The 25110-nt window shown below is 50.6% G+C and overlaps 11 protein-coding genes across 11 annotated transcripts; 7 read left to right on the top strand and 4 right to left on the bottom strand.

Moving 5' to 3' along the window:
* Positions 1 to 2877: 2877 nt before the first annotated feature.
* On the top strand, positions 2878 to 4527 carry ASPACDRAFT_20573 (putative hexokinase; the record flags this gene model as incomplete). The annotated part of the gene is made up of 1 exon (XM_020198957.1): positions 2878 to 4527. The coding sequence occupies one exon, from the start codon at positions 2878 to 2880 to the stop codon at positions 4525 to 4527; it is 1650 nt and encodes a 549-aa protein (XP_020061692.1).
* A 606-nt stretch (positions 4528 to 5133) lies between these two features.
* On the bottom strand, positions 5134 to 6213 carry ASPACDRAFT_38922 (uncharacterized protein; the record flags this gene model as incomplete). The annotated part of the gene is made up of 3 exons (XM_020200526.1): positions 5134 to 5409; positions 5534 to 5576; positions 5726 to 6213. The coding sequence occupies 3 exons, from the start codon at positions 6211 to 6213 to the stop codon at positions 5134 to 5136; spliced, it is 807 nt and encodes a 268-aa protein (XP_020061691.1).
* Positions 6214 to 6658: 445 nt separating this feature from the next.
* Positions 6659 to 7916, top strand: ASPACDRAFT_74844 (cytochrome c oxidase assembly protein COX14). The gene is made up of 2 exons (XM_020204320.1): positions 6659 to 7133; positions 7328 to 7916. Exons 1-2 carry the CDS (start codon positions 6827 to 6829, stop codon positions 7804 to 7806), a joined length of 786 nt encoding a protein of 261 aa, XP_020061690.1. The 5' UTR covers positions 6659 to 6826; the 3' UTR covers positions 7807 to 7916.
* A 694-nt stretch (positions 7917 to 8610) lies between these two features.
* ASPACDRAFT_21430 (3-deoxy-7-phosphoheptulonate synthase) lies at positions 8611 to 9922 on the bottom strand (the record flags this gene model as incomplete). Its single annotated transcript, XM_020199026.1, has 3 exons — positions 8611 to 9612; positions 9761 to 9816; positions 9880 to 9922. The coding sequence occupies 3 exons, from the start codon at positions 9920 to 9922 to the stop codon at positions 8611 to 8613; spliced, it is 1101 nt and encodes a 366-aa protein (XP_020061689.1).
* A 2213-nt stretch (positions 9923 to 12135) lies between these two features.
* ASPACDRAFT_74843 (uncharacterized protein) lies at positions 12136 to 12955 on the bottom strand. The gene is made up of 2 exons (XM_020204319.1): positions 12889 to 12955; positions 12136 to 12820 (listed from the first exon to the last, which is right to left on the bottom strand). The coding sequence occupies exon 2, from the start codon at positions 12798 to 12800 to the stop codon at positions 12204 to 12206; it is 597 nt and encodes a 198-aa protein (XP_020061688.1). The 5' UTR covers positions 12801 to 12820; positions 12889 to 12955; the 3' UTR covers positions 12136 to 12203.
* A 713-nt stretch (positions 12956 to 13668) lies between these two features.
* Positions 13669 to 15369, top strand: ASPACDRAFT_110828 (uncharacterized protein). Its single transcript, XM_020195504.1, has 2 exons — positions 13669 to 14044; positions 14105 to 15369. The coding sequence occupies exons 1-2, from the start codon at positions 13967 to 13969 to the stop codon at positions 14888 to 14890; spliced, it is 864 nt and encodes a 287-aa protein (XP_020061687.1). The 5' UTR covers positions 13669 to 13966; the 3' UTR covers positions 14891 to 15369.
* Positions 15370 to 15693: 324 nt separating this feature from the next.
* On the top strand, positions 15694 to 17141 carry ASPACDRAFT_74842 (thiolase family protein). The gene has a single exon (XM_020204318.1). The coding sequence runs from the start codon at positions 15782 to 15784 to the stop codon at positions 17021 to 17023; it is 1242 nt and encodes a 413-aa protein (XP_020061686.1). The 5' UTR covers positions 15694 to 15781; the 3' UTR covers positions 17024 to 17141.
* A 229-nt stretch (positions 17142 to 17370) lies between these two features.
* Positions 17371 to 18729, top strand: ASPACDRAFT_21340 (mitochondrial 54S ribosomal mL50 protein; the record flags this gene model as incomplete). Its single annotated transcript, XM_020199018.1, has 3 exons — positions 17371 to 17813; positions 17931 to 18378; positions 18454 to 18729. 3 exons carry the CDS (start codon positions 17371 to 17373, stop codon positions 18727 to 18729), a joined length of 1167 nt encoding a protein of 388 aa, XP_020061685.1.
* A 271-nt stretch (positions 18730 to 19000) lies between these two features.
* On the bottom strand, positions 19001 to 20135 carry ASPACDRAFT_20815 (uncharacterized protein; the record flags this gene model as incomplete). Its single annotated transcript, XM_020198976.1, has 3 exons — positions 19001 to 19522; positions 19581 to 20055; positions 20116 to 20135. 3 exons carry the CDS (start codon positions 20133 to 20135, stop codon positions 19001 to 19003), a joined length of 1017 nt encoding a protein of 338 aa, XP_020061684.1.
* A 194-nt stretch (positions 20136 to 20329) lies between these two features.
* ASPACDRAFT_110819 (putative protein kinase C substrate) lies at positions 20330 to 22555 on the top strand. The gene is made up of 3 exons (XM_020195503.1): positions 20330 to 20557; positions 20742 to 21689; positions 21753 to 22555. The coding sequence occupies exons 1-3, from the start codon at positions 20449 to 20451 to the stop codon at positions 22409 to 22411; spliced, it is 1716 nt and encodes a 571-aa protein (XP_020061683.1). The 5' UTR covers positions 20330 to 20448; the 3' UTR covers positions 22412 to 22555.
* Positions 22556 to 23815: 1260 nt separating this feature from the next.
* On the top strand, positions 23816 to 24212 carry ASPACDRAFT_74839 (uncharacterized protein; the record flags this gene model as incomplete). Its single annotated transcript, XM_020204317.1, has 2 exons — positions 23816 to 23964; positions 24065 to 24212. Coding segments are annotated over 2 exons (297 nt in total), but the record flags the coding sequence as incomplete, so codon positions are not given.
* Positions 24213 to 25110: the final 898 nt, after the last annotated feature.

Genomic DNA, 25110 nt, shown 5'->3' with positions numbered 1-25110 from the left:
TTCAAGACTTCCAGTACACTCTAGCAGGGCTCAACCTTGGCAGTACGTGTCTCGGTGTCTTGGCAGGCTATCTGGAATGCAGGAGGAAAATGCAGGAGGAAAGTGAAACCAAAGCAAAGTTCGAATTTGGCGGTGGAGATGGGATTGGAGGTAACTGGGGAGGTGTATGTTGAAACCAGAACTTTCCCAAGAGAGAGGAACGAGATTGAGGCTGTTCAACGGAGACTTAAGAGAGGAGGGCCCGGAGAAGGGTCGATGAAATTGGAAAGGATCATGCAAAGAGATACTAGCTGATAACAGATAACTGATCCAATACCAGGTAGTAGGGATGATGATTGGGAGGAAAGGAGGAGGAGGGAGGGAGGGAGAGAGGGAGGGAGTGTGGATGGATGGATGGCCCACCGGGGGTGGAGGGGGGAAAGGGAAACCGAGGGATCCCTACCCCGTAGCCAGTGTAACACTACACGACGGGATGATTAGCCCGACTACCACCGTTGCACCCGCCAGTGGTCTTATTGTACGGAGTACAGTACTTGTCCTGAGTTCTGACTAAAAGTGTCACATACCACTGAAGGGCAAAATCTCGAAATGAAGCGGAAGAAGAACGAACACCCAGAAAGGATGGATTGGCCAATGGTCTCTGTTGTAACTCAACATCCTCAACAATACCCACGACATTGTCATCATCATAATCTGTCGACTCCCGAGCCAGGGTTTCGGCCTGCCGAAATCGTCGCAGCAGCCACATTGCGACCTCCATACCTGTAAAGTGCCACCGTTGAGAATCCATCGGAGAATGTGAGTATGTGGAGGACATCAGATCGTGTGTCATCATAATCCTCACCCTTCGATTGTCCATCGATTTATTCCCCAACCAAGAGGGACAGGTCACTGGTATTGGAGATACCAAAACAGTTTTCAAACACGTATCTATGAGCGATCAGTAGTAATCAATCCACTTCATCCAATGCAACACTGTCACACTGCTGATGATCGAGTTCGATTGCGCCTTTGTATCCACTGATCCACACATGAATGGAACTGCACAGTACTCCGGACAGTACATATAGCTTCTCGGAGTACTTACACAGTAAATAAAACACATTTATGTAAATCCATAAAGGTTAGTCGAGACGCCTGTCTGTCAGTTTGTCCTTTATTTAATCCCACGAAGAAAATCACAGCACACTATCTGGTCACCTTTGAGACAAGACAAAAAAGGTTTGCAAACCCCTATAGACATTCAACTACCAAGAGCAGTAGCTCAGGATATGTATAACATGGGCCAAGCCTGAGCTACTCATTGTGAGACTAATAATATACTACCTTAACCTGTCAGTCACCAAATTATAATCTAGTCTAACGGCAAGGTAGCAATTTGTTGTCTCCACCAGGGACTCAAGTTAGGGAGAAAAGAAAAGTGGTAAATACCGGACCATACCTACAATACCAGACCAGACCATACCAACAGCACTTGCCCTTCCATTCCTTCTGCGTTTCCACTTTTCACCCAAGTACGCAAACAAGCAATAGCTCTCTCTCTCACAACACAATTTCAAGTCACTTTTTCCCCTGATCAATAAATAACACATACTAAAATCGCAGTTCAATATGTCCCTCCCTCTCTCCTTCCTCCCCTGTTTATCTGTCTGTCTCTAAGCTGTCAATCTCGTTTCTTCCTCCCTCCCCCTCATCCTACCCTGTCTTGGGCATTGCGTACCTCGTACTTTGAGGAATGATAACACGCGCGGCGTTGATTTCGCATACCTTAAGAGAGTAGAAGTGCCGGTACAACTCGGATTACCATTGCGAAACCACACCTTGACCGCTGCCACTTAGAATAATCAATCGGTCCTACTACGACTACTACTACTACGACTACTACTACTACGACTACTACTACTACTACAACTAAGTTACTACTAACTTTACTGCTACTGATACTACTACAACTACAATAATTACGACTACGACTACGACTACGACTACGACTGCTGCTGTTGCTGCTGCTGCTGCTGCTGCTGCTGCTACCACAACGAAAACCACGACAACCACGACTATCCATCCAACCACATTCACCTACACCTTCACCTTCACCTCCCTTCTTTAACTTACTCACCATCCCGCAACTGATTAGCAACTGAATATCACTCCACATCAGCAAACAACGACTACCACCTCCTATCCTCCCCCTCCCCAATCACGCTACATCAATACTCTCGTCCACCTTCAACTATCCTTTCTCTCACCCCTCTTCCGTCCATCCATCTGCCCATCCATCACTAAATTTCCCTCCCCGCCCCCCTCCCCCTTGCAACTCGTTTGACTTTGGCTCAATTTCCTCCACTCACAGGAGGAAGAGGAGGGCACCAGCATCCGAAATACACCTTGCTCTTCTCCTCCCCTACTTTTCTCAGAAGGAGAATAAAAAAGAGAAAAGTGGAAGACAGTAATCAGGCAACAGGCTTGACCGTGGTCTTCCGTCACTGATATATCACTACGACACCGATATATTACCGTCTTCTCCGTCCTTTGACTCGTGGTTCACGGACCGTGTCCACTGCAAGCTGCGCAAGGATTTGTGACTTGCCGTGGCGGTGTCACCCTCGATCTCATACATCTGGTCTGCTCCACTGGTGAAGAGAACTTTTGGGGATTCTTACCGCATTGGCCCGGTCGAGTGTACTTTCGTTTGATTGTCTACTTAAGTGGCGTTTATCCGTACTCACTACTGCTTATTTCCGGTGGTTGTTGCGGTGTATAAGGAGCAGCCAAAGTTGATCACGGCCCCATCTTCTCATCTTCCCCTACCTTAAGCTGGACAGCTACTCGTCGCTACTGCCCAGACTCTTAAAGGTAGACGCCAACACCCGCACTATGCCAGCTCCCTTAGTCAAGGTCCTGCACAGGATGCAAGAACTCTTCACCAACATTGTTGCAGCCCTGGAGGCAATGCTTCTGTTCCCATCTCTCTTCCGCGACTCCTCCCGCAAGCGGCGGAAAGCTTTTCAGAGAGCTTGTTGGGGACGCCGGACGCTAGATGATTTTGCGAATGAGATCGATCGTCTGCTCTCGGCACCTTTGTCTGTGCAAAACATGATCACAATGTCAGACAAGATTCGCGCGCAGTTTAAGTCCTGTCTTCAAGCCAGCCCAGTATGCATGCTGCCTTCCTATAACCATGCTCTACCTTCAGGAGCAGAGAAGGGAACGTACCTGGCGCTGGATGTGGGAGGCTCCACACTTCGTGTAGCCTTGGTGGAATTACGTGGTCACGGGGTCATGCGCATCCTCCATGTGTCTTCTTCGTCAATTGATAATGAAGTCAAGTTGCTGGAAGGGACGCTGTTCTTCGACTGGATGGCAACAAAGATCGACGCCATGTTACAAGAAGTACGCTCAAATCATGGCCGGGGGGATACCCCACTTTCCATGGGCTTGTCCTGGTCGTTTCCGATTGAACAAACATCCATCAGCAGCGGTTTGGTAATACATATGGGCAAGGGGTTTCATTGCTCTAATGGCACCGTTGGGCAGGAGCTCGGCAATTTAATTTTCCAATCCTGCAGAGCGCGTGGCCTGAACATTGAAGTGGATGCTATCGTGAATGACAGCTCCGCAACCCTGCTGTCTCACGCATATGTGGATCCGGCGACTCGCATGTCCCTCATTTTGGGGACCGGAACGAATGTGGCGATTCATTTTCCTGTGCACCAGATCGGATTGACCAAGTTCGGCACCAGACCTCCGGGTTGGTTTGATTACGCGAAACACGTTATCATCAACAGCGAGATGAGTATGTTTGGTGGCGGAATATTACCTATGTCCCGGTGGGACGAGGTCCTGAACAGCACCCATCTTCGACCTGACTATCAGCCTCTGGAGTATATGATCACTGGCCGCTACCTCGGCGAAATCATTCGGCTTATTATCGTCGAAGCAGTGGAGACAGCGCAGCTGTTTGGCGGCAATCTTCCTCACTCGATGCGCGACGCTTACTCGTTTGACACTAGTATCATTGCTTGCATAGAAGCTGATACATCAACTAGCTTAGCCTCATCGACAAACATCTTGCAGAAGGAACATACGTTTACCACACCTCCGTCGGTGGAGGACATGAGATTTCTCCAGCGTGTCTGCCAGATTGTCTCGAACCGAGCCGCAGGATATCTAGCGACAGCAATCCATAGCATATGGTGCTTGCGTAATGAGGCAGAGTACCCGGAACTCAGCACTCCCGCCACTGCAACCCTCAAAGAGACGCAGGAGGTGACTGTGGTTGAGAGTGAAGGTAGCCCACTAAGTTTGTCGATCGCCTGCGATGGTAGTGTCATCAACAAGTATCCTGGATTCAGAGATCGTTGTCAACTCTATCTGAACGAGCTTGTCAAGGAGACGCGCACTTTGCAATTGCCTTCCATTTCGTCGGCAGAACCTTACATCCGCCTTGATCCTGCCCCAGATAGTGCCATTGCTGGAGCTGCAGTCGCTGTAGCCGTGGCTGTCGCGGAGAGAAAACCAGAGTAGTCTTCAGAGGGGACCTGGTCTGGTGAGCGAAGGTGCCTGCGGTATGCATTATGAATTTCTCATTCCAACAATCACCCGGCCTTATGCCAACCTTCTTTGCATTCAAGGTGTTTTCTACTCTCCTCGGGCGCCGTTGTGTCTGTTGCATTTTAGAATGTGGGCAATTGAACGGTTGGTTGCCTTATTACCTGCTCCTTGCTTTGGGTGATTCACTGCCCATGCCATCATCAGGGCTGTATTTCTAATCTAGGGTTCGTTTCCATTGCATATAAGGGATTAATAATCATGCGGAGCATCTTTGAATACCAAGCGGCCAACAAGATAGATGGTTGAGGATTTTGTTTCATACACTTTGATGTACATAATCATAGTTGGCGGTGCAAGAACTGTGTGATGCCTCACGGCCCCCTCGCGACATATACAACGCCTTGGCTTGTCCTGATTTTCAGAGACTGTTTTTCTCAACTCAAGATACAGAGAGGCCTCGCTGTACGAAAAGTGGCTACAACAGACCGCGAATTGTGACAGTAACACGTGCACCCACACATGACAAAAGGCCACAATTGATTACAGCATCTGCACGTATTTTTCTGGGAGGCAGATGAATTACTGCTCCCCACAAAGATCCAATAACAACTCCAGAATCCGCCGCTGCAACTGCAACAAATCTTGCCTGGTAATGAGTGTCTCTTTCAGGCCGCCAAACGGATTCACTACAGTCTCGGACTTGGCATCAGCGGTCAGCACCAGGTCTTTTCGGATATTGAAGAATGGAATCCCTAATCCACGCAGCTCCGCAATCATGGCATCGGCCATCTGCCTCGAAGCTCTGTAGACCTTCGCATCGTAGTTTGTCAGCTCGGCTTGATCTTCCTCGGCTGTCTGTCAGTCAAGTGCCACGAAGGCGCATTAGTCCAATTAGATAAAACCCAGTTCTGCTTGCGTATCTGCTTCGTGTCTTTTTGTCTTCAAGCCATCACGACAACGCCACCATCGCAGTACGTACCGAGATTGATTTGTTATTGTCAACTGGCGCACCGACAGAGCGTCTAGTTGGTCGAGAGTCAGAGAGAAACAATCTCCAGATAGTACCTGACCCGCTCTTTATTTTCTTTTTGTTTCTGGACCGAGGCAAACTGCATCGACCACGGAACATAGAACGACATGGCTTTCCTAGCGAATGTTGGATTCCACTCACAGCACAGCATCGAGCTCCTTTTTTTTCTCCGTTCGCGCTTGCTGCTTCTTCACCAAAGCTTCCCGACCCTGCCACCACTGTTTTTCGTGGTCGTGCTGGCGGCGGATTAACCATCGGATGCGGCTTTGGAGGTTCTCATTCTGGGACACTGTGCGCATGACGTGGCGGAGAGCGGCATTCCAAGTGGTTATGGATGAAGAATCACCCGTTGTGCCATTTTGAGTTGTCTGGGCTCGCGGAGGGTGGGTATAACTGGGAATTGGAGAGGGCAAAGCCTTCTGCTGCTGCGCTTGCTGCTGGCGCGTCACGGGAACCGAGGGGAGGGTTTCTGATGGTTCGTATGGATCATTATCTTCGGGGTCATCGGGATGATGTGCTTGAGAATCAGTGGGCGGGACAATGTTAGAAGATGAAGCTGGGGATTGTTGGTTGGATAGCGCAGAAAGGGTTCGCAGAACTGATGTCAGATCGGCTGAGTTGTAGTCCATTGTTTCGGAAGGGGGAGGAGGTATTTATTTCGCAGCCGAATTAAGTAGGTAGTGGTGGGTATTAAGGCGATTTGAAGTTTCCTGGGAGAATATCAATATACTATAGATATACTAAATGAAGAACATGGATGGCTGTTGTCGTTGCTGTAGATTTGAAGAATGAACTTAGAGTTGAGCCGAAGTGGTGGCCGATGGGGGGCTCGCAGGCTCTCTTTTCTTAGTGTTGCTCTTCTCTTCTTGTTCAATGCAATCGACCTCTTCATTTCCTCCGCTGAAAATTTCCCCGACCCCAACGAAACCTCCGTTTCTTTCCACGCTCCGCTCTCCATCTGTCTTCAGGGCTTTAGGTTACTGGAGAGGAACCTTTATGTTGGATTTAGCCTATTGATATTGAACATTTATTTGTTTCGCTCGATTGCCTCCTCCTTCTCCTCCTCCCTCCCCACACCACCAATTCTCGAACGACCGAGTCCGGCTTGAGGTCATACCATCATCCATCCATCCATTATCCCCACGCTCCATCCGGCCGCCTCCTTCCCTCCTACCCTCAGTACACCTCCTCAATTCGCTTGTATTTTCATCAATCCTGATCGGCACATCGACGACTGGCATAATGTCTCGATCCGCCGCCGATGCGACCCGTTTCACGGCCACAGGGCCTTACGCCCACTCGAAGCCTGGTTCCGCAGCTCCGTACAAGCTCCCCGGCTTCATGGCCAATGCAGCTCAACAGCAACAGGGTGGACAGCCCGGAGGCAAACCCGAGACTCCTAAGGAGAAGGTCGAGCGATTGCGAGCACAAGCCCGTGCTGCCCGGTTAGCCCAGTCGACGTCGCGCGTGGATCAGATGATCGACTTTGGCCGTCGATTCGCTAACAAGGCCCACAAGACCATGGTTTATACTCTTATTGCTGCGTCGGGTATGTCAAACTGCCTTCCCTCCTCGAGCATGCACTTGAGAAAAAGTTTGGAAACAGTACCAAGCTCGCTGCGGGGGAGCTGTTCCCTCTGCGCCACCCCCCCCCCCCCTCCTCTCTCCCTGGCCTCTCCCACTTCGTGATAGACGACGAATACCTATAAAACTCAACCAGCGACTGACTACAGAGCGAAATAGGCGTTTGCGGAGCCCTCACCGTCTATTCCATTGTGTCTCTCTCTTTATACAACCGCCGTCAGCGAACACTGTGGATTGAGAAGGAGCTACAGACCCTGCAGGACGCGAAGGTGGCCTATGTTAACGGAACCGCCACGTCGGAACAGCTGGAATTGCTGAAGAACGAGAAGATTGCTGAGATCTACCAACGAAAGAAGGATGAAGAGCGGCAGCAGCGCCCTTGGAACAAGGCGAAGCAGTACTTATTTGGGGGCTTGAAGGCGGACGAGACCCCCGCCGAGGCAAACCCCAACCCCATCCCCGAGAGCCTTGTCGCGGAGGACAAGCCTCGCGTCCTCGAAGCCATCAATGCCGCGAAGGCGTCCGGAGAGATTGTCGCTCCCGCACAGCAGGGCCAGCTGGACACCCTGGCGGCCAATGCCGAGGATGCTGCTAAGCAGACGACGCAAAGCTGGAAGAGCTGGCTCACTGGACGGTGAAAGGACGACCGAACGTCTGGAAATCAAGGAAAATACAGGGAAACTTATATGGCTCGCGGGGAGAGAGCAAAGCTTTCTCATACTGTCTGCTCGCAGCATCTTCTCCCCCCCCCCCCCAAAGACCTCTGTTTCATGTTTCGCATGGCATTTTGTCGTCTTCTTCCTTCCTCTCTTCTACCACATTTGGGGTTGTGGCGTATCCTGCTTTTTCTCTTTTCTGGGTGTGTGAATGTGTGTGCGCGCTTCGCCGAGATGTACCAATTTATGTGCTGTTGTTCTATTTGCGAGACCTGCGCAAGTCTCAAGTGCGGTTTCGCCATATCGATGTACATATACATATATTTCTATTATTTTCTTTTTTCTCTCTCTCTTGATGATCTTACTACATTAGCTACTTATTTGCAGATGCTAAGCTAATTCGACAATAGCATCCGCCGAGCTGCTGTGTGAAATATGAAGATTTCAATGATTCAACTGTACGTTTCAAATTGCGTGCGAAACTTGGGATAATTGGATGTAAACCCGAACCAATTGCAGAGGGCGTAAGATAATCATGCCAAACTTTTGATACTACCATGAATCAAGACCCTGAAACCAAGCTACCAAGGGCCACTGACGCGAGCACACAACACCCAATATGTGGACAAATAAGTGGAAAGAAAATAAAACGAAGAGAATCATTATCGTCACCAGATTAAAGGCAGGGAAAATCATAGCGCCCTGGCTATGGTATATAAATCAGACCGTCTCGAATAAACAGAAGGGAAACCGTCACGCCTTAAATGTCGAAACAGTCGTGATAGCTTATTCAGCAGCAATCTTAGCCTTGGCGGCACGTCTGGCACGAACTGCATCTGCCAAGTCTTCCAAGACAGTGACCGTGGTCTCCCAGTCGATGCAAGCGTCCGTGATACTGACACCCTTGCGCAGGCCGGAGGGACCCTCGGGAGGGACCTTCTGGTTACCCTCGTTGATATTGGACTCGATCATAACACCGATGATAGCATCCTGGCCCTCACGGAGCTGGTCACCAACTTCCTTTGCGACCAAGGGCTGGTTGCGGTGGTTCTTGTTGGAATTACCGTGAGAGCAGTCGACCATGACGACCTCGCGCTGCTTCTTGCCATGGAGGGCCTCACGGGCAGCCTTAATGCTTTCACGGTCGTAGTTGGTACCCTTGTTGCCTCCACGGAGGATAACGAAACCGTGTTCGTTACCAGAGGTCTTTGTGATGGCAGCCAGACCCTGCTTGGTGACACCCAAGAAGCGGTGGGGGTGGGCGGCAGCGCCAATGGCGTCAATGGCCACGGTCAGGTTGCCGTCGGTGCCGTTCTTGTAGCCAATGGGGAAACTGAGACCAGAGGCGAGCTCACGGTGCAGCTGGGACTCGGTGGTACGGGCGCCGATGGCACCGAGAGAGATGAGATCCGCAAGGTACTGGGGGGAGATGGTGTCCAGCATCTCGCTGGCAATAGGCAAGCCCATGCCAGTCAGGTCTGCGTAAAGACGGCGGGAGACACGAAGACCCTTGTTGATGTTGTAGGTCTCGTCAATATCCGGATCGTTGATCAACCCTTTCCAACCGACAGTGGTGCGAGGCTTCTCCAGGTAAGCACGCATGATGACACAGAGGTCGCCGGAGAGCTTCTCAGACAGCTCCTTGAGGCGACGGGCATACTCTAAAGCCGTCTCAGGGTCATGAATGGAGCAGGGACCAACAACCACGAGCAGGCGGTCATCGCGCTGCTCGATGATCTCAATTGCCTGGTTGCGGCCGGCACGGACGGCCTCTAATGCGCGCGCAGGCTAGGACAATAGTCAGGTTTATATCATTCAAGAGGTTTAGCAGGTTGATGGAGAGCGAAAGGTAGTCTGGTTTTATGATGTGGCCCCACGGCGGCTCACAATGGCCGAGGAAGTGGTGCGGAAGTGGTGCGGAAGTAGTATGACTCACAGCAGGGATCTCGGTCTGCAGAAACTGGGGGGAGAGAAGGGGATCATATCCCAAAACTACGAGGACGCAATGGTTAGCAGAGAACGATCTCGGCCGCGCTTATGCCATTGTATACTCACCACGAGTGTCCTCGCTGACTTCGGTGGTGCTGATCAAAGGCATTGTGGTGAAGGGAGACACGCAGAATGTGCTGGGGAAAAATATGGGTGTAGCTCTTTGTGGTATACCCGAGGAGGGGTAATGAACAATGAATGAACAAGTGGGAGTAGACTTTAAGCTCTCCCGTTCTTTTGAATTGATTGAGATTAAAAAAGAAAAGAGGCTAGAAGCCGGCCAAGGTAGCGAGAAGATGAGAAGTAGTGATTGACGAGATGGGGAGGGGGAGAAGGAGGGAAGAAAAAAACAGAATCAAATTGCAGATTGGCAAGCGGAGTTCAAGTTTAGAAAGAAGAAGAAGATGGATGGAGGAACAAGACGGGGATTGCACCGAGTGGGCCCCGCGATCGGACTGATTCACACAAATGAAAAATTAGGAGCCTCGATTAAGGTTGTATGGCAGGAGAGGTACCAAACCGTATTGACTGTATTGTCCGTGTAACAATACCACACTCTTCCCTCCACTCTTCTGTTGACTGTTGTATCACCACCATCATCATTACAGTCATGTATGTACATAATGAGAGTCCAGAGTCCAGAGTCCAGTCCACAGTCCACAGTCCGGACTCCGTAGAGGCTCCGCGCAGATATCACACCTATCCCGGACGGACCTGAAGTTGATGAGTTAGGATACGCTCCGACCTGCGGCCAAATGCACTACAGCCAGGTGAGATGGTGACGTCCTCCGTGTTGCGGTCAGCTCAGTAGGTATGCGCAAAGCTGAACTTCACCTGCCAGTGGTGACACCAGAGAGGTCGATCTCGCACAGATCCGAGGCAATCGCGACCCAGCCCTCCCCGGCAGCAGTTTAGTGCTGCGTTCCATAGCTGGTTGCCGATGCGCATGGTGTTTTCTCACCGCTAGACTGAAACGTGCCGAATTTGAGGCACTGACAGATCGACCGCCTCGTTGTCAGTCTCTCCTGCAGATGTGGTACAGCAGGAGCGTCGTCCCGGTTGCTGCCAATGATAATGGATCAAGGCCACACACGTGCCGCAGGTAATCATCCCAGCAGGGAATCAGCCAGCTGGTCTTCGAGATACCATAATTCTGCATCGGGCAGAAGAACTCATCCTGATTTACCGTTGCATAGAGAGTCGATATCTCAATCTAGATCATGATGGACCGACCTCACCCCACATGACTTCGACCAGCCAACTGTCGGTGTAGTGTTGATTGCCTGGTCTGGAAGCTATCAAGGTTGCCTTATGACAATATAACTCACTCTACCAGTACGCATCCTAAGACTTTGTTTACCGGGAGAAATCATGCTCCCCTTCGATGCAAGCGACCTGGCTCAATTTCAAAGGTGTTGCAGGGCTTCAGTATTGAGCTGCAAGGTGCAGTCCATGCTCCATCAGTCCAATCATTGCGAATCTATGAAACATGCCGAAGCAGATTCGTATAGATTTTTCCGGAGCTACCGAACAGCCTCTTCCTCGATCTTTTGGGGCAACCAGTTTGTATAGACTATCACTGGTAGATCAAGTCGGATGTGTCAGACTATTTGGGTCACATAAGCGGAGAGTCAGCGTTCAGCACTGCTGACAGTCACCTGGTCAGGGCCATACCACAAGGCAGGTCTGCAAGCCACGGACTGAGCTGGGAGACTGCTCGGTCACAGACACACAAATACAGATGCTTTGAAATTACCCATACTCGAAATCTACCAAGCGGCCCACGACGGCAGGTTCCGTGTGGACCTGGAGATAGTTTAACGGCTGCATATCCTCCACAGTCCCCATGCAACTGACAACCCACTGAACCAGGGGTAAGGCAATAAGCTTCCTCCAGAGTGGGCTGAAGATTGGTGGTCGACGAATGAACCAGAGTACTGATGATGCTAGCGAGTAGAATTTAAGTAGTGGGTCAAGAGGAGGGGAGAACTATTTTTTGCTGTTGAGAAATGATTGAGAGGTGTGTCCAGGAGAACAGAAGGGGAGGATCAAAGGTGTGGTGCGCGCATTTACTGGGGCCGGAGTAGTGTTTTGGGGATTTTTGGGGGAATTGCTAGCGTGTAAACGTTTTGCCGGATAAGAAGGGAAGAACGCTTCTCCCGCATGCAGTAAAAAGTGGCCAATCCCGCATGGTTATCTCTGACCCAGTGGATACTTTTCGGTGAGCGATAGTCTAATAATCCATGAAAAGATCGATGTTTCGAACTCTAAGTTAGGGGTTCCAGAGTTGCAGATTGACTTTTCCCTCCAAAAGTGTTCTTTATATCAATGTGCTAGTGAGCGCTCGTTTGCCTTTGAATCCCTTATTGATACTCGTCCCTCGTCCTCATTCATGGGAGAACCTCCTCTCCTTTCCAATCCCAACATCGACCTCGCCCGTCATTGTTGCCGGGCCTCATTGTACACAAAACTTGAAGCAGCCTATTAGCAGAGTCGAGAGGCTGTAACATGTTTCGTCCATCCCAGTATTCACTCGTGAAGTCCGTTTGGACGGTACCCGGGTGCATCGCTACCGCTAATGCCCGGTCATTGCTCCGAGTGCGTAGATATAAGTCAAAGGTTTTCGCTATTTGGAAAACAGATGCCTTGCTGGCACGATACGAGTACCAGCCTCCAGTTGCGTTGTCCGAAATTGAGCCTACTCGCGCAGCCATCATGGCGTATATGGCATGTGATGGGAGTTTCCAAGAGCAATCGTCCTCTCGAGGCCTTGAGGCTACCAGAAAGGGCCTCGAAGACTTGGTAGGCAAAAAGGGTGCCAGGTGCTTCATCAGCAGCATGGGGCCGAGAGCGTTGACCTTGTAGCTATTTAGAGCGCTGGCAGCATCAATTTGCGATGGTGATTTTTCGACGTGTAGGATTCCAGGAACGGTGATAGCTATACGGAGAGCAGCGTCTGGATACTCTCGTCGAATATGTGAGGCCATTGCTTGAATGGTTGATTCATCTGATAGAGTATTCAGCAGGAGGACAAGCAAAGAAGATTGAGGTTTGGCCAAGTGAAGAGCTTCGTACCAGTCACGTCCATTGGCAAAACCCTCAGTCGCTCTCTTGGGTCATCAGATTGGCTCTTGACTGCTTTTAACAGGCTATCTTGGACTTCATCACATTGCCTTCTCGCAGTTGCGATGACGGGTAGGTTCGTGTGAGACAGCAGCTGTTGGGCAAAGGCGAATCCCAGTCCTTTCGAGGCAGGAGCCACGAGGGCGAACCCGCTACCCGGAGATAACATTGATTGCTGAGCTAGGCTTGCGAAGTAAGATCTATCTATTGGGCTTAGAAGGATGGGAGCTCAACTGTCGAGGAAACTCCATTCACAGGAATGATTCGAGCAACCATGACTGGACAAGAGTGACATCATCGATCATTGATACTCTGAGATACCCACCTGTATCTTGATACTCGTGCAGAGATCAGAGCAGGCAACATCATAGGTAAGCCTTTATGTGCGCGGTCATTGCAGTGGCATGCTATGACCATTGAAGGAAGATATCATCCCCACTTTAGTTAAATACTTCAGGCTGGGCGTCTCACTCACGATGATGTTCCTTAGGTTGGTTGGGAAACAGCTTAAATGTTTGACTGGTATTCGCTTTGTAATGGTGCTCGAATGTGGGTGTATCGTGCTGTATTAGGTATTTCTTTTTCTGTCGGAGGAATTCTAAAGTGCCTAGTAAGCAAAGCAAATAACCTGTGAGATCTCATTGGAAGGTTGTCCGATCTGTGGCCTGAGGCTTCCATCGCTCCAGTTCTGGACTTTCCCTTTGCTCTGGCAACTTGAACTGAGCTTAAGTTCAATGTTTCATGTTCCTACCCCGGGTTTTGATGCATCCTTGGCCAACACCATCTTCCATAGACCGGTGAATACATGGGCACTCAAACAAATGGTGTTTGAACTCGCCTCGATATAGCTCCTGCAACTGCTCGGGCACTTGGAATCCATTTTCCAATGTACCGAACTCCCATCTCTCGATAAAAACAGGGGGCCCCAGTCACTGTTCACATTGTCATTGCTATACTTTAATGGGTGAACTCACCTCCATTTCGCTCGCTTCCTCACTCGCTCTCTTGCAGTACTGCTGCCGATTTAGACATGATCACTTATACCCCCAAGCGTCCGCGAGAGAAGGAGGACCATGAGCCCGATGGAATCACAACTCACGAAAAAAAGGTACGCCTGTAGCTGAAGTCCGCAGGAGACCGTGATGTAGTGCTCACAACAGTTAAACAGAAACATCGCTCTTTACCTCTACGTGCCTCTCCCCAAACAAATAGCAGTTTCCCGTTCTTGAAAAGTGACCAGAATGCCCCACAAGTCGGCGTGTCGAGTCTGACCCCAGCGGAGTCCTCGGAGGACGATAATGATCATGGGCATCGTGGTGACAACCCTCGCAGCTGCTCATTGGAAGCAGAGTATCAGCAGGCCCAATCAGTGCTTTCAGCCGCTCGGTATGGCACGGAAATGGACGTTGACAACGGCAACAATGTCGGTGTGGATTTTGTTGACGAGAGCTGCAATGACCGCTCACAACAATCCCCGATACCACCCAGAGTCATCTACCGCTCGCTCACTATAAGCGAGCAACAGACTACACGCCTCGCCCATGAAGCCTGCCCCTCTGCGGTCGATTCCACTGAGAACATGGAACATCGAAACGGTGCATATCGTACACGTCGCGATGCTTTGGATGACTTGTATAACGACCGCAATACAGCTTGGTGGCGTGATCAACATCTTCCCAGCCCCGTTAGTGACGGCGATGCCATGGCCATCAGTAGCAAAGATTCGGCTAGCGATGCGGATATGACCTACACTATGTCGCGCCCGGCGTCCCCTTCTTCTGGACAAATGAGTGGCATGTATACGAGCACGCGTGAATCACACCCTTCGCCGGGTACTATTACAGGGGGTGAAACCAGCCCAAAGAAGTTGACATTCTCGATGGGTTACCGGTCTGATTGTGAGAAATGTCGACGCAAGGTCCCTGGTCACTACAGTCACATTATACGCTGTTGATATTTTTATGATACCCTAGGCTCACGGTGTTTCTCGATGTTTCTTATTTTACGTTTCTTATTTTACACGTCAATGTAGTGGACGATACGGAGCACAACAGGCTGCTGTTATATACAATTCCAGTAAAGAGTTGTGAATCTTGGTCACTATCACAGAATGTTGATTCCCTCCTGCAGAGTCGAATCGTAAATCTATTTACCTACTTTGATTTGCTTACCTATTTCGGAATGCACACTTCTAGACCTCCGGAAATGGAGCTATGGCTACCAAGCACTGTCCGGTCGTTTCCGACTTGGTGTTCCGATGAAGCTGACATAAGCATTCGGATCCGAACAAGACGGAACGGATTCGACTGGTTATTTGCCATCGGAAAGCAAACCGTATGTACCTCGTCGATAACATATAAGGTAAGGTATACCGATGGGAAGTACCTGCTTGGGCAGGCGAGAACAGCATTAGATCACTCAAAATTGACCACCAAGAGAATAAAAAATACGGAGGGAGAGGGGCGGAGGTTCCCGTCCCTGGAATATATGTACTCGAGCACGTACAACACTTCGGCAAGGCATAGCCGTAATCAGATCCTCAGATTCTCCCCCTCCGCCTTTCCCCGCGGCTGTCCGCTTAGCCGATCTTCACTGCCGGCAATACGGTGGCACCTCCAGAACGGCTCGTCCTCCAGCAATGGATCCCGAGCCCCAGAATTTCCTACCATGGCGGCCCTTTTTCGTCAATAAGTATGCTAGCGCTCCCCAGTTTTCTCTTTTTTCCTGTCGGAATTGAACACGAGCTGCGACTTCTGCTTTAACGTGCTCTAACGTGAAATCCTCTAAGCTTCTGATCCTCTGGTCCTCATTCTTTTTGCAAGGGAACCCCTAGATCTACTTCACGATGGCCTCTCCGATTCCCCGGGGCCTGCGCCAGGTCCTCCAGAAGTCTCCCAATGACATTGTCATTCTCTCTTCTCTCCGTACGCCTGTAACCCGAGCGAAGAAAGGTGGCTTCAAGGATGCTTATCCCGAAGAGCTCCTTGCCAACGTGCTTCGCGCCACTCTTGAGGCGAACCCGAACCTTGACCCGGCCCTAATTGACGACGTCGCCATCGGTTCTGTTCTCCAAGAGCTCGGCGGTGCCAAGGCTGGCCGTATGGCTCAGATTCATGCCGGTTTCCCTAACACCGTCTCTTTCCATACTATCAACAGACAATGCTCGTCCGGCTTGGCTGCTATCTCCACTATTGCCAATGGAATCCGTGCCGGCGCAATTAACGTTGGTGTCGGTGGTGGAATGGAGTCCATGACCCGCAACTACGGTTCCCGCGCTATTCCCACTGTCCTCTGGCCTGAACTCAAGGATTCATACTCGAAGGATGCCCAGGATTGCATTATGCCGATGGGTATCACTTCGGAGAATGTCGCCGCTCGCTACGGAGTCTCCAGAGCAGACCAGGATGCTTTTGCCGCCGAGTCGCACAAGAAGGCAGCTGCGGCCCAAAACGCCGGCCTTTTTGACTCCGAGATTGTTTCTGTGAAGACCGTGTCCTACGACCCCGAGCACCCCGACGCTGCTCCCACCGAGATCACCGTCTCGAAGGACGATGGAATTCGCCACAACCTTTCAGTCGAAAAAATGGCTAGCTTGAAACCCGCCTTTTCTGCCGATGGTGCCAGCACTGCTGGAAACAGTTCTCAGGTCAGCGACGGTGCTGCTGCGGCCCTGCTGATGCGCCGCTCTACGGCTACTGAGCTCGGCTTGACCTCTTCCATCAGGGCTCGCTGGGTTGCCTCTGCTGTTGCTGGCTGCGCTCCCGACGAGATGGGTGTTGGCCCTGCCGTTGCCATTCCCAAGCTTCTGCAAATGCTGGACATGAATGTTTCTGATGTTAACATCTGGGAGATTAACGAGGCCTTCGCCTCCCAGGCTCTGTACTCTATTCGCAAGCTCGGAATTGACGAGTCCAAGGTCAATCCCAAGGGTGGTGCTATTGCCATTGGTCACCCTCTGGGTGCCACCGGTGCCAGACAATTGGCGACTCTTATTCCTGAGCTTGAGCGTACCGGCCAGGATGTCGGTGTTGTTAGTATGTGCATTGGAACTGGTATGGGTATGGCTGGCATGTTTGTCCGGGAGTGAAAGTGCGGAAAGTGAGGGTTGCCTCATTCTGTACAGTTTGTTTTCTCTTTTACATTTTCATGATATCAGCGTAGACGCATGTATATACACCCACAATTCATGAAGTTTTACTTTCCCCATATCCCTTTTTCTTGCTTGTTCTTCGAAATCTTGATAAAAATCCTAACATTCAACGACCGTAGAGTTTCTGGTGTGTACTGTACGGCAGTTTACGTGGTTCAGCATGAGTATTCTTCCCGACGCCAAGCCCGGTGACTTGTCTCACGTGACAGACTGTCCGGAGTTCTTGAAACTTTTCCCAAGACTGGCCGAAGAGTCCCCGACAGCAATCCCGCAACGCTGCAATCATGCGTCCCTCTGTGCGTTTGTTAAACTTGGAAGTGCCCTCTATCCAGGGGGCCCGATCTCTCTATGTCTGCTCAGTCTGCAGACATGAAGCGCGTCCCCGTCCAATTGTCGCCCGCCAATTCTTGCGCAACGCCTCCAACGCGAACTCGCTGACCGAGAAGGTGCGCCGCAAGATCTGGGGCACCGACAACCCCCCCGGTCTCAAAGACCCCTATGGCGGAGAGGGTGCTCTCGAGCGGAAATTCAAAAGCAAGCAAGCTCCGACGGTAGTAGAGGAAGAGACACCTGAAGCTTCGCAGGCGCTTGACACCGCTGCCTCCGAGGACGCTGCTCCCGCTGCAGACGACTATGAGCCGGCGACAACATGGGAGGGTCTCGATCGCGTTGGTCACCTCGGTCGGTGGTCTGACCTTCCTCCTGCGCCGACTGACGCATACAAGTCGTAAGTGGTCCTCTGGCTGTTCGGTCATCCCGCTTCTGTTCATATGGGAAGCGAAACACTTCTGTATAGTTCTTCAGTGGCTCTGTGCAGTTGTCTAATGAGTCTTTCTTGACACAGGTTCCAGTACAAGAAGAAGATTACTAAGAAGGGCTTACTCTCAATTGCGGCTCACCAGGCTGTCGTCGAGCTCTGCCTCCTGCACCAGCTGGGTAAGCCCTTGACGAGCATCTGTGATGTCGAGGAGCACGATCAGTCGGTTTTCAAGTTAATTTGGAAGACCAAGGTTGTACCGACCTCGGATGGACAATGGAATGCGGCACTGGAGTATCCCAACAAAGAGGCTGAGGAGGCTCTTGTCTATGTTTTTGAGCAAATCGGTGGCCAAAAGGTCGCTCCTGAAACGGAAGAAGCGTCGCAGGATGTTGAAGAGGCAGAAGAAGCGACAAACAACTTGACAGACATTCTCGGCACTGACGAGACCAAGCAACCTTTCTTTGGATATCAAACTATTCGTGACCATGGTTTCCTGTCTCTGTCGCTGAATGATCCAGCCACGAAGTTTGCTGTCTGTCTCCGTTCCCCCTTCGCCCTTCACAGGGCAGTCAATCTGTCGCAGTTGCTGACTCATTTCGTAATTTAGTTCTTGAAGAGATTCTCCCAATTGACTGGCCACTTCTTCCCCGACCCTGCTGTTCATTCGATCGCCACTGTTCAGCAGGCCATTGACCACGTTCAGCAAGTCGTGAAGCCGAAGCCGAAGAAGCTGGCTGATTACCTCGCCAATAATCAGCGGTACTCAAACATGCCCAATATTAAAGTCTTCGCCAAGAGACAGAAGCGTTCTGACAGGGATGAAGAATTGGGCCGCAAGAAGCTCATTGAAGCCGAGCTTCGCGCCAGAGGTCTTATTGAATAGACTGCTACGATAGTGGGTTTGGGGTAGGTCCCCGAGGTTTAAGTCTCTAGTTCTTGTAGCATGTTATTTGTTAAACCCTTGCTGTACAATAGGAAGCAATGCTTTGTTCGTTCGAATATCGTTAAAGTATCAGTACAAGAACTCACATCTATCATATAAAGAGATTGGGGTGATGAGCTAGGTCCTATGCTTAGCCGAACTTCCACCAAGAAGCAGATCCTTGAAACGCCAGTTTTGTGACATAAATGAGCAGAATGCAAGAAGGAGGTATTCAAGCTCGGTGCCTAGAACTTGCAGGAAGGGTAAAACCTCGGGTCATGAAGTCAGTATTCTTTGAAAGTCCATCTTTATCGGATTCCTTCGTGAAGAGACTGCTCAGGTTGTCATTATGTCCCATCAGCTTGCGTCGCTTTTTCTTCTCATTCTCCTCCTCAAGTACACGAGCAGTTAGCATGGCGGTGGCTGCATTCTTGATCCCACTGGGAATATTTGAAGTAGGCGTGGACGTTTTGCTACGGCTAGCAGTGGCAAATTCTTCCCTCGTGCGCAAGGCTGACGATGACACTGGCTTTAACTCTTTTCCCGGCTTGACCTCTGACCCGGTACTGGCGAGGGCAGCGACAGCATCGCCGTTGGCGTGCTTCTTTCGCTTCTTCGAACCAGGCGCCTTCTTTAAAGAATGTGTCAATCCTTGCTCAGCTAGCTTCTGGCTTCGCTCAATCAGCTGTTGCTTATCCGACTCTTTCGCCGGGAGTATGGGTATCACATTGTCGACTGTGTAAGGTTCGTCGCACTAAATGCACGCCTGTTAGCACCACGCAATCATCGGTGCAGTAGCGAGTCGTAAGCACCTGTAAGCATCTCTCGCCCTTCAGCTGACGAATCGCTTCTTCGGAGAAGACATGTCCGCAAGGAACAAGGTAGACGGATTTGACATTCGGGCCCAACTGCTTGGCGGTGACTGGACAGATCCAGCCCTCGCGCTTCTCGTGCTTCCCAGATGGATGTCCGCCGTGTTCGGTGTCAACTTCGAACTTCAGCTCCACAACATCACGGAGACTCTTCACCCGGCCACAGAGAAACTCATCGCAGTCGGCTTTCGAGCTGATACCCTCGGCTTCATCTCCCGGTAATAAATATCGTAGGACGGAGTCTTTATTGAAGAGGTTTCCGACGCAGTCGGAGACGATAGGCCGCATTAACTGCTTATGCGACAGTGGACATGTGTTCCAGAAGTGTTCCTGCAATTCGCGCTGGGTTTCTTTCAATTGCGCTGTGCTGGGGTTGCGGGCGGCTTCGCGAACGAGCTCGCGGCGAGTAGGGATACTGAAGACCGAGGAATTAGTTACTTTGCACACCACAGAACCCGAAGATTTAGCCCTTCACCTTCCCCCATCATTACCCATTCTCTTTTGTTTGTTTGCTTTTGACACCCGAAAGGACGGAAAATGGTAAAAGTTGACCCCAAAGTGCTGAAGAAAGATGCTCCCGCTGGGTGACGCCCGGTCGCCACTGTAAATCGGGACCGATTAAATCGATAAGGGGCTGACTAAGACGCTCTGGGCGTCTCCCCGGATTGCTCGATGGAGACGTTCGTTATCAACAGCTGGCCAGAAGCTCTCTCCGCATTTTCTATTCTATTGTACTTTTCCTACCGTGACTGGACGTCCGCTTCCGGTCGCAATAGTGGTTGGCGAGTCAAGCTTAAGGCTGCCCGCCATGATACTTCCTCAGGGATCGCTTTTCTTTGCGAGCATAGCTGCATGCTCGACCGTGGTAGCTGCTGCGGGTGATGCCTCGTCTCGACCCCGGGGAGTCGGACCCGAGTGTGAGTATAACTCTTCTCTGCTGCTGTTCTCTGCGATCACTTGAGCTTGATGCACCCGCTCAGTCTCTGATGCCACTTCCCTTGCCATCCTCATTTGATTTCCCTGGCCGATCTACTACGTTCCATGAACCAAGCTCCCTCGGACGCACACGAATAAACTAACACAATTGGGTGGATTTAACAGTTGCAAAGTTCTACAAGGACACCACAACATTCACCTGCATCTCCCATCCATCGATTCAGATCCCATTCTCCGCGGTGAACGATGACTATTGTGACTGCCCCGATGGTAGTGATGAACCCGGCACGTCGGCCTGCGCTCATCTTTCCCGCAACTCGGCATTGACAGTGGCCGACCAGCCAGGGAACAGCGACCTCGAAGTCGTCTCTGCCCTTCCGGGTTTCTACTGCAAAAACAAAGGCCACAAGCCATCCTACGTTCCGTCACAACGAGTCAATGATGGTATCTGCGACTACGAACTTTGCTGTGATGGGAGCGACGAGTGGGCACGGGTCGGCGGCACCAAGTGTGAGGACAAGTGCAAGGAGATTGGGAAGGAGTGGCGTAAGAAGGAAGAGAAGAGGCAGAAATCCCTGACGGCCGCCCTCAAGAAGAAGCGCGATCTGCTTGTGGATGCGGGCAGGCAACAGAAGGAGGTTGAAGACCAGATCAAAAATCTGGAGGTGGAAATCCAGGCCCAGGAGATCAAGGTCAAAGATCTCCAGGCCCAGTTGGAGAAGGCCGAGCAGGAAGAGAAGAGCAAGGTAGTCAGGGGTAAGAAGGCTGGCAAGGTCAATGTCCTGGCCCAATTGGCCAGGGGTCGAGTCGAAGAGCTTCGGGACGCACTAGTGAACATCCGCAAGGAAAGGGACGATACCCGCGCACGGGTGAAGGAGCTCGAGGAAATCCTATCCAAGTTCAAGGTAGAGTACAATCCTAATTTCAACGACGAGGGTGTCAAGCGTGCTGTGCGCAGTTGGGAAGATTATGCCGTCAGGGGAACCCTTGAGAGTGCCACGAGCGCTGCCCAGGACAATGATTTGGACGAACTGGTCAAGCCAGACGATGCTCAATCTGGAATCAATTGGGAGCAATGGGAGAACGAAGACGAGGGCTGTGAGACTGACTCTGGTAAGTACACTCACTGCGATGGCGGCCTTGCCTTAGGTTTTAGTTGATATTGACCTTGAGTAGCCCTGATCTACCAGCTGGCAGCTTATTTGCCTCCTTCACTGGTTGAGTTCATCGAGACCAAAGTGGTCTCTGTTCGGGGTTTTCTTGAGGAGAACGGTATATTGCCCAAGAAGGACGAACCTACGACGTCCGAATCCAAGGTCGTGTCAGACGCTCGGGATGCTGTCAAGTCGGCTGAGAAGAGCCTTGAAGACTCGCGAAGACAGTTGGAGACCCACAAATCCGACCTTGACACAGACTATGGTCTTGCATCCATCTTCCGTGCATTGAAGGGAGTATGCATCTCGAAGGACTTTGGTGAATATACGTACGAGCACTGCTTCCTAGATCAAACCAAACAAATTCCCAAGAAAGGCGGTGGCTCGATGCGGATGGGCAAGTACTCTGGCATTGGGTCTGTTAGTGTGGACGTGCTCGACGAGTCTGGAGATATAATCCCAGAGGAGAAGGTCGCCCTGCATTATACCAATGGACAAACATGTTGGAACGGACCGGCACGATCGACAACGGTCGTCTTGGAGTGTGGTGAGGAGAACGAGATTCTGAAGGTGGCCGAAGATGAGAAATGCGTCTACTCGATGCTCGTTACCTCGCCGGCTGTTTGTCCCGGCGGTGAGGAGGAAGGGAATGCTGCCCCGAGGAGCAAAGATGAGCTGTGAGAGGCTGGCTGTACTCTACTGACATGCTTGTGGGGTCATTATAGTTAGCGGTTAAGTAGTTCATACTTAGTAGAGAATGTATTGAATAGCTTATACGGCAAATTGCGTTGTGTTTTGAAGACCGAAATATCATGACCAAGCTGGTTACAGTAGATGCTTCTTACGTCGGAGACTTCCCCCCCCCCCCTACCTCAGCAGTCTGCCAGGCAGGTATGTCTAAGTAGAATGCAAATTAGTGTGGCAATTTGAGTTACTCCTAATTCTTACTTGGTTTCAGTCGTGATTGGTGCGGCTATCGCGGTGTTTCCATCAAGAAAGAAACTGGGAATCTTTACTAGAATGTGTATAGTACAGTGGTAACCTAAGTTAGGGTTTAAAGCAAACCAGCACTACTACTCCGTACAAAGTAACTAAAAGCTGATACAGGTAGAGAATACATGTGACCGGCAAGTTTAAGTTCTTCCAAGTGGACCGAGTTGAAGTTGGCTGCCTCAGCAAAGCATCCACTTTTCATGGTCAATAGGAGGGGTAGGGCGGGGTGGTTTTACTACTGCTACTACAGTACGTACGAAGTATTAGAATAGTCCGTACAGTAGTAAGCTAGTGCTCAATCAGGGATCAATGATAGAATATATATCGGTCGAAATCACAGACCCCTTCACAAAACAAGAATATAGCACTGTAGGATCCACGATCGAGAAGCAGGACGACTCTTCTTGGTCCACGCACGCATGCTGATTGCTGATACCCACTTGATTCCCCATACCCTCGTTATACAACTCATCCTTCCCCTCCTCGCCATCCACAGCGGCCTCTACGTGGCAGCACCGATCATGACTTCAAGGATCACCTCCGACGACCCGCAATCATGACTGGGCGTGCTATCAAGGAATCTTTCCAGGGGCATCCCAGCAGAGAAATGATTCCAGAGTCAGCGATTAGAGATATCTGGGATAAGCCGCCTGCCAGGGCTTGTGATGGTGGAAAAAAGATAGGCCAATCCGCAGAGTTTGCAACAATTGCCTGCATGTATCATCAGCCCACTCAAGCAATCTGCTTCATCAGTGGGTGCTTCACATCCTGAGGGGCAAGGAACCCAGCTGCTTGCGGTGGGATCCATGCGAGTCGCACTGTGGGTTTCAGCAAGCATGAAATCCTCCAGTCATGCTCGCCAAAGTCATGCAGACGGCTGAAAAGAAAGCGAACAAGCCATCTGCTTGCCCCTAGTGAAGTATCTACGTATGGATCAGCAGATGCCGTGCATCAGTGTTGGTGGGATGGAATTCAAGCGCAGAGCTCACCCTATAGTCAATACTGAGAAAGTTATAAGAACCCTCTCTCTCTTTTGGACTGTCTGATCTAAATCATTCATCCTACACAATTCCACTATTCTCTCCCAAAGACCATCACTTTCTTTCCATCTCTCGCCAAACAAGCTCAACAGACGCAAGTCTACCTCACATCCAACTACCATCATGTCTCCCTGCACCTGCAACTCCTGCGCCACCAGCTGCGCTGGTAGCTGCAATTCCTGCTCTTGTGGCAGCTGCTCTGTACGTATCACCACATGGCTTGGTTTACATGACTCGCGACTGGAAACTATACCAGCTTGATAGAGTACTCTCGGAAGCTAATATATGGGGGGGCGGAAAGCACTAAACGAATCGTCCTAAAACCCGCTCAATGCGTGAGACTGCGATCTCCGATCTCTGATGGACTTCTTCCGTGCTTATCAGAACTAAGGCCATGGCTATTTGTTGACTGGCGGAGAGTGATGTGCGACGAGACTGTTTTGTTTTGAAATGCGCATGTCTCTTATTTCTTTACTTTCTTGATGAGGCCTGGCATGTGCGGCGGGCGGATTGGTGCAACCATGAAGACGGAGCCTTTGCAGAAATGATCAGAAGCGATTTGACCTTTGACCAATAAACTTTGTGTTTCGAGTACGGCGGCTTCTTCAAGCACTAAGATCAGATTTCCCCGAAGCTTTGGTTGCACGACTGTGGCAGATATGCCGAATCCGTCGTGCTACACGAGGCTCGAATAACTAGCGTGCGTAGCTGAGTCACTGGCTTTGGATTCCTTCTATGTACTTGAAGGCTGAGAGTACTATACAGTATATATACAGTGGGCATTGTTTCGAGGCAAGCATGCATGCGTGGCCCTCTATAACGGCTTGAGAGCCCTACATGATCTAGAAGGCAGGTTAAGTCGAAGGTAGGGTCATTGTCCTCTGTGATTTGGTTTTGATCTTTGTATGGCCATAGATCTTATCGATCTAACATATACATAGAGTTAGGAAAGGCCCTCCGAACCGTGGACCAGATCCATCTTGACTTGTTCACCGCAAAGCTCAACTCCGCACCTAATTTATTTCTTGAGGGGGTCCAAAGATGTCAGCCTGCCAAATTCGGGTATGTCATCATTTAACCTGAAAGGGATACAGGTAAACATACCGGGCACTTGCACTGGCCGGCAGGGCACTGGCAAGAGGCGCCGCAGCTGCAACCGTGATCGGAACCTGTCAAGAGACGAGCGATATTTAGCAAACGTGGCTGACAGATAATCCATAATGACTAGCAGAGACAAAAAGAAAAAAAAAAAAAAAAAAGACCGAACGAATAGTCCGAAGGCAGGCAGTGGAAAGTCATGGGTCATGGATAATCATGAACCCCGCCATTGAATTTACCCCGCTGCGC

The sequence above is a fragment of the Aspergillus aculeatus genome (assembly GCF_001890905.1).
Source record: "Aspergillus aculeatus ATCC 16872 unplaced genomic scaffold ASPACscaffold_1, whole genome shotgun sequence".
NCBI lineage: Eukaryota > Fungi > Ascomycota > Eurotiomycetes > Eurotiales > Aspergillaceae > Aspergillus > Aspergillus aculeatus.
This window is presented reverse-complemented; position numbering and strand designations above follow the sequence as displayed.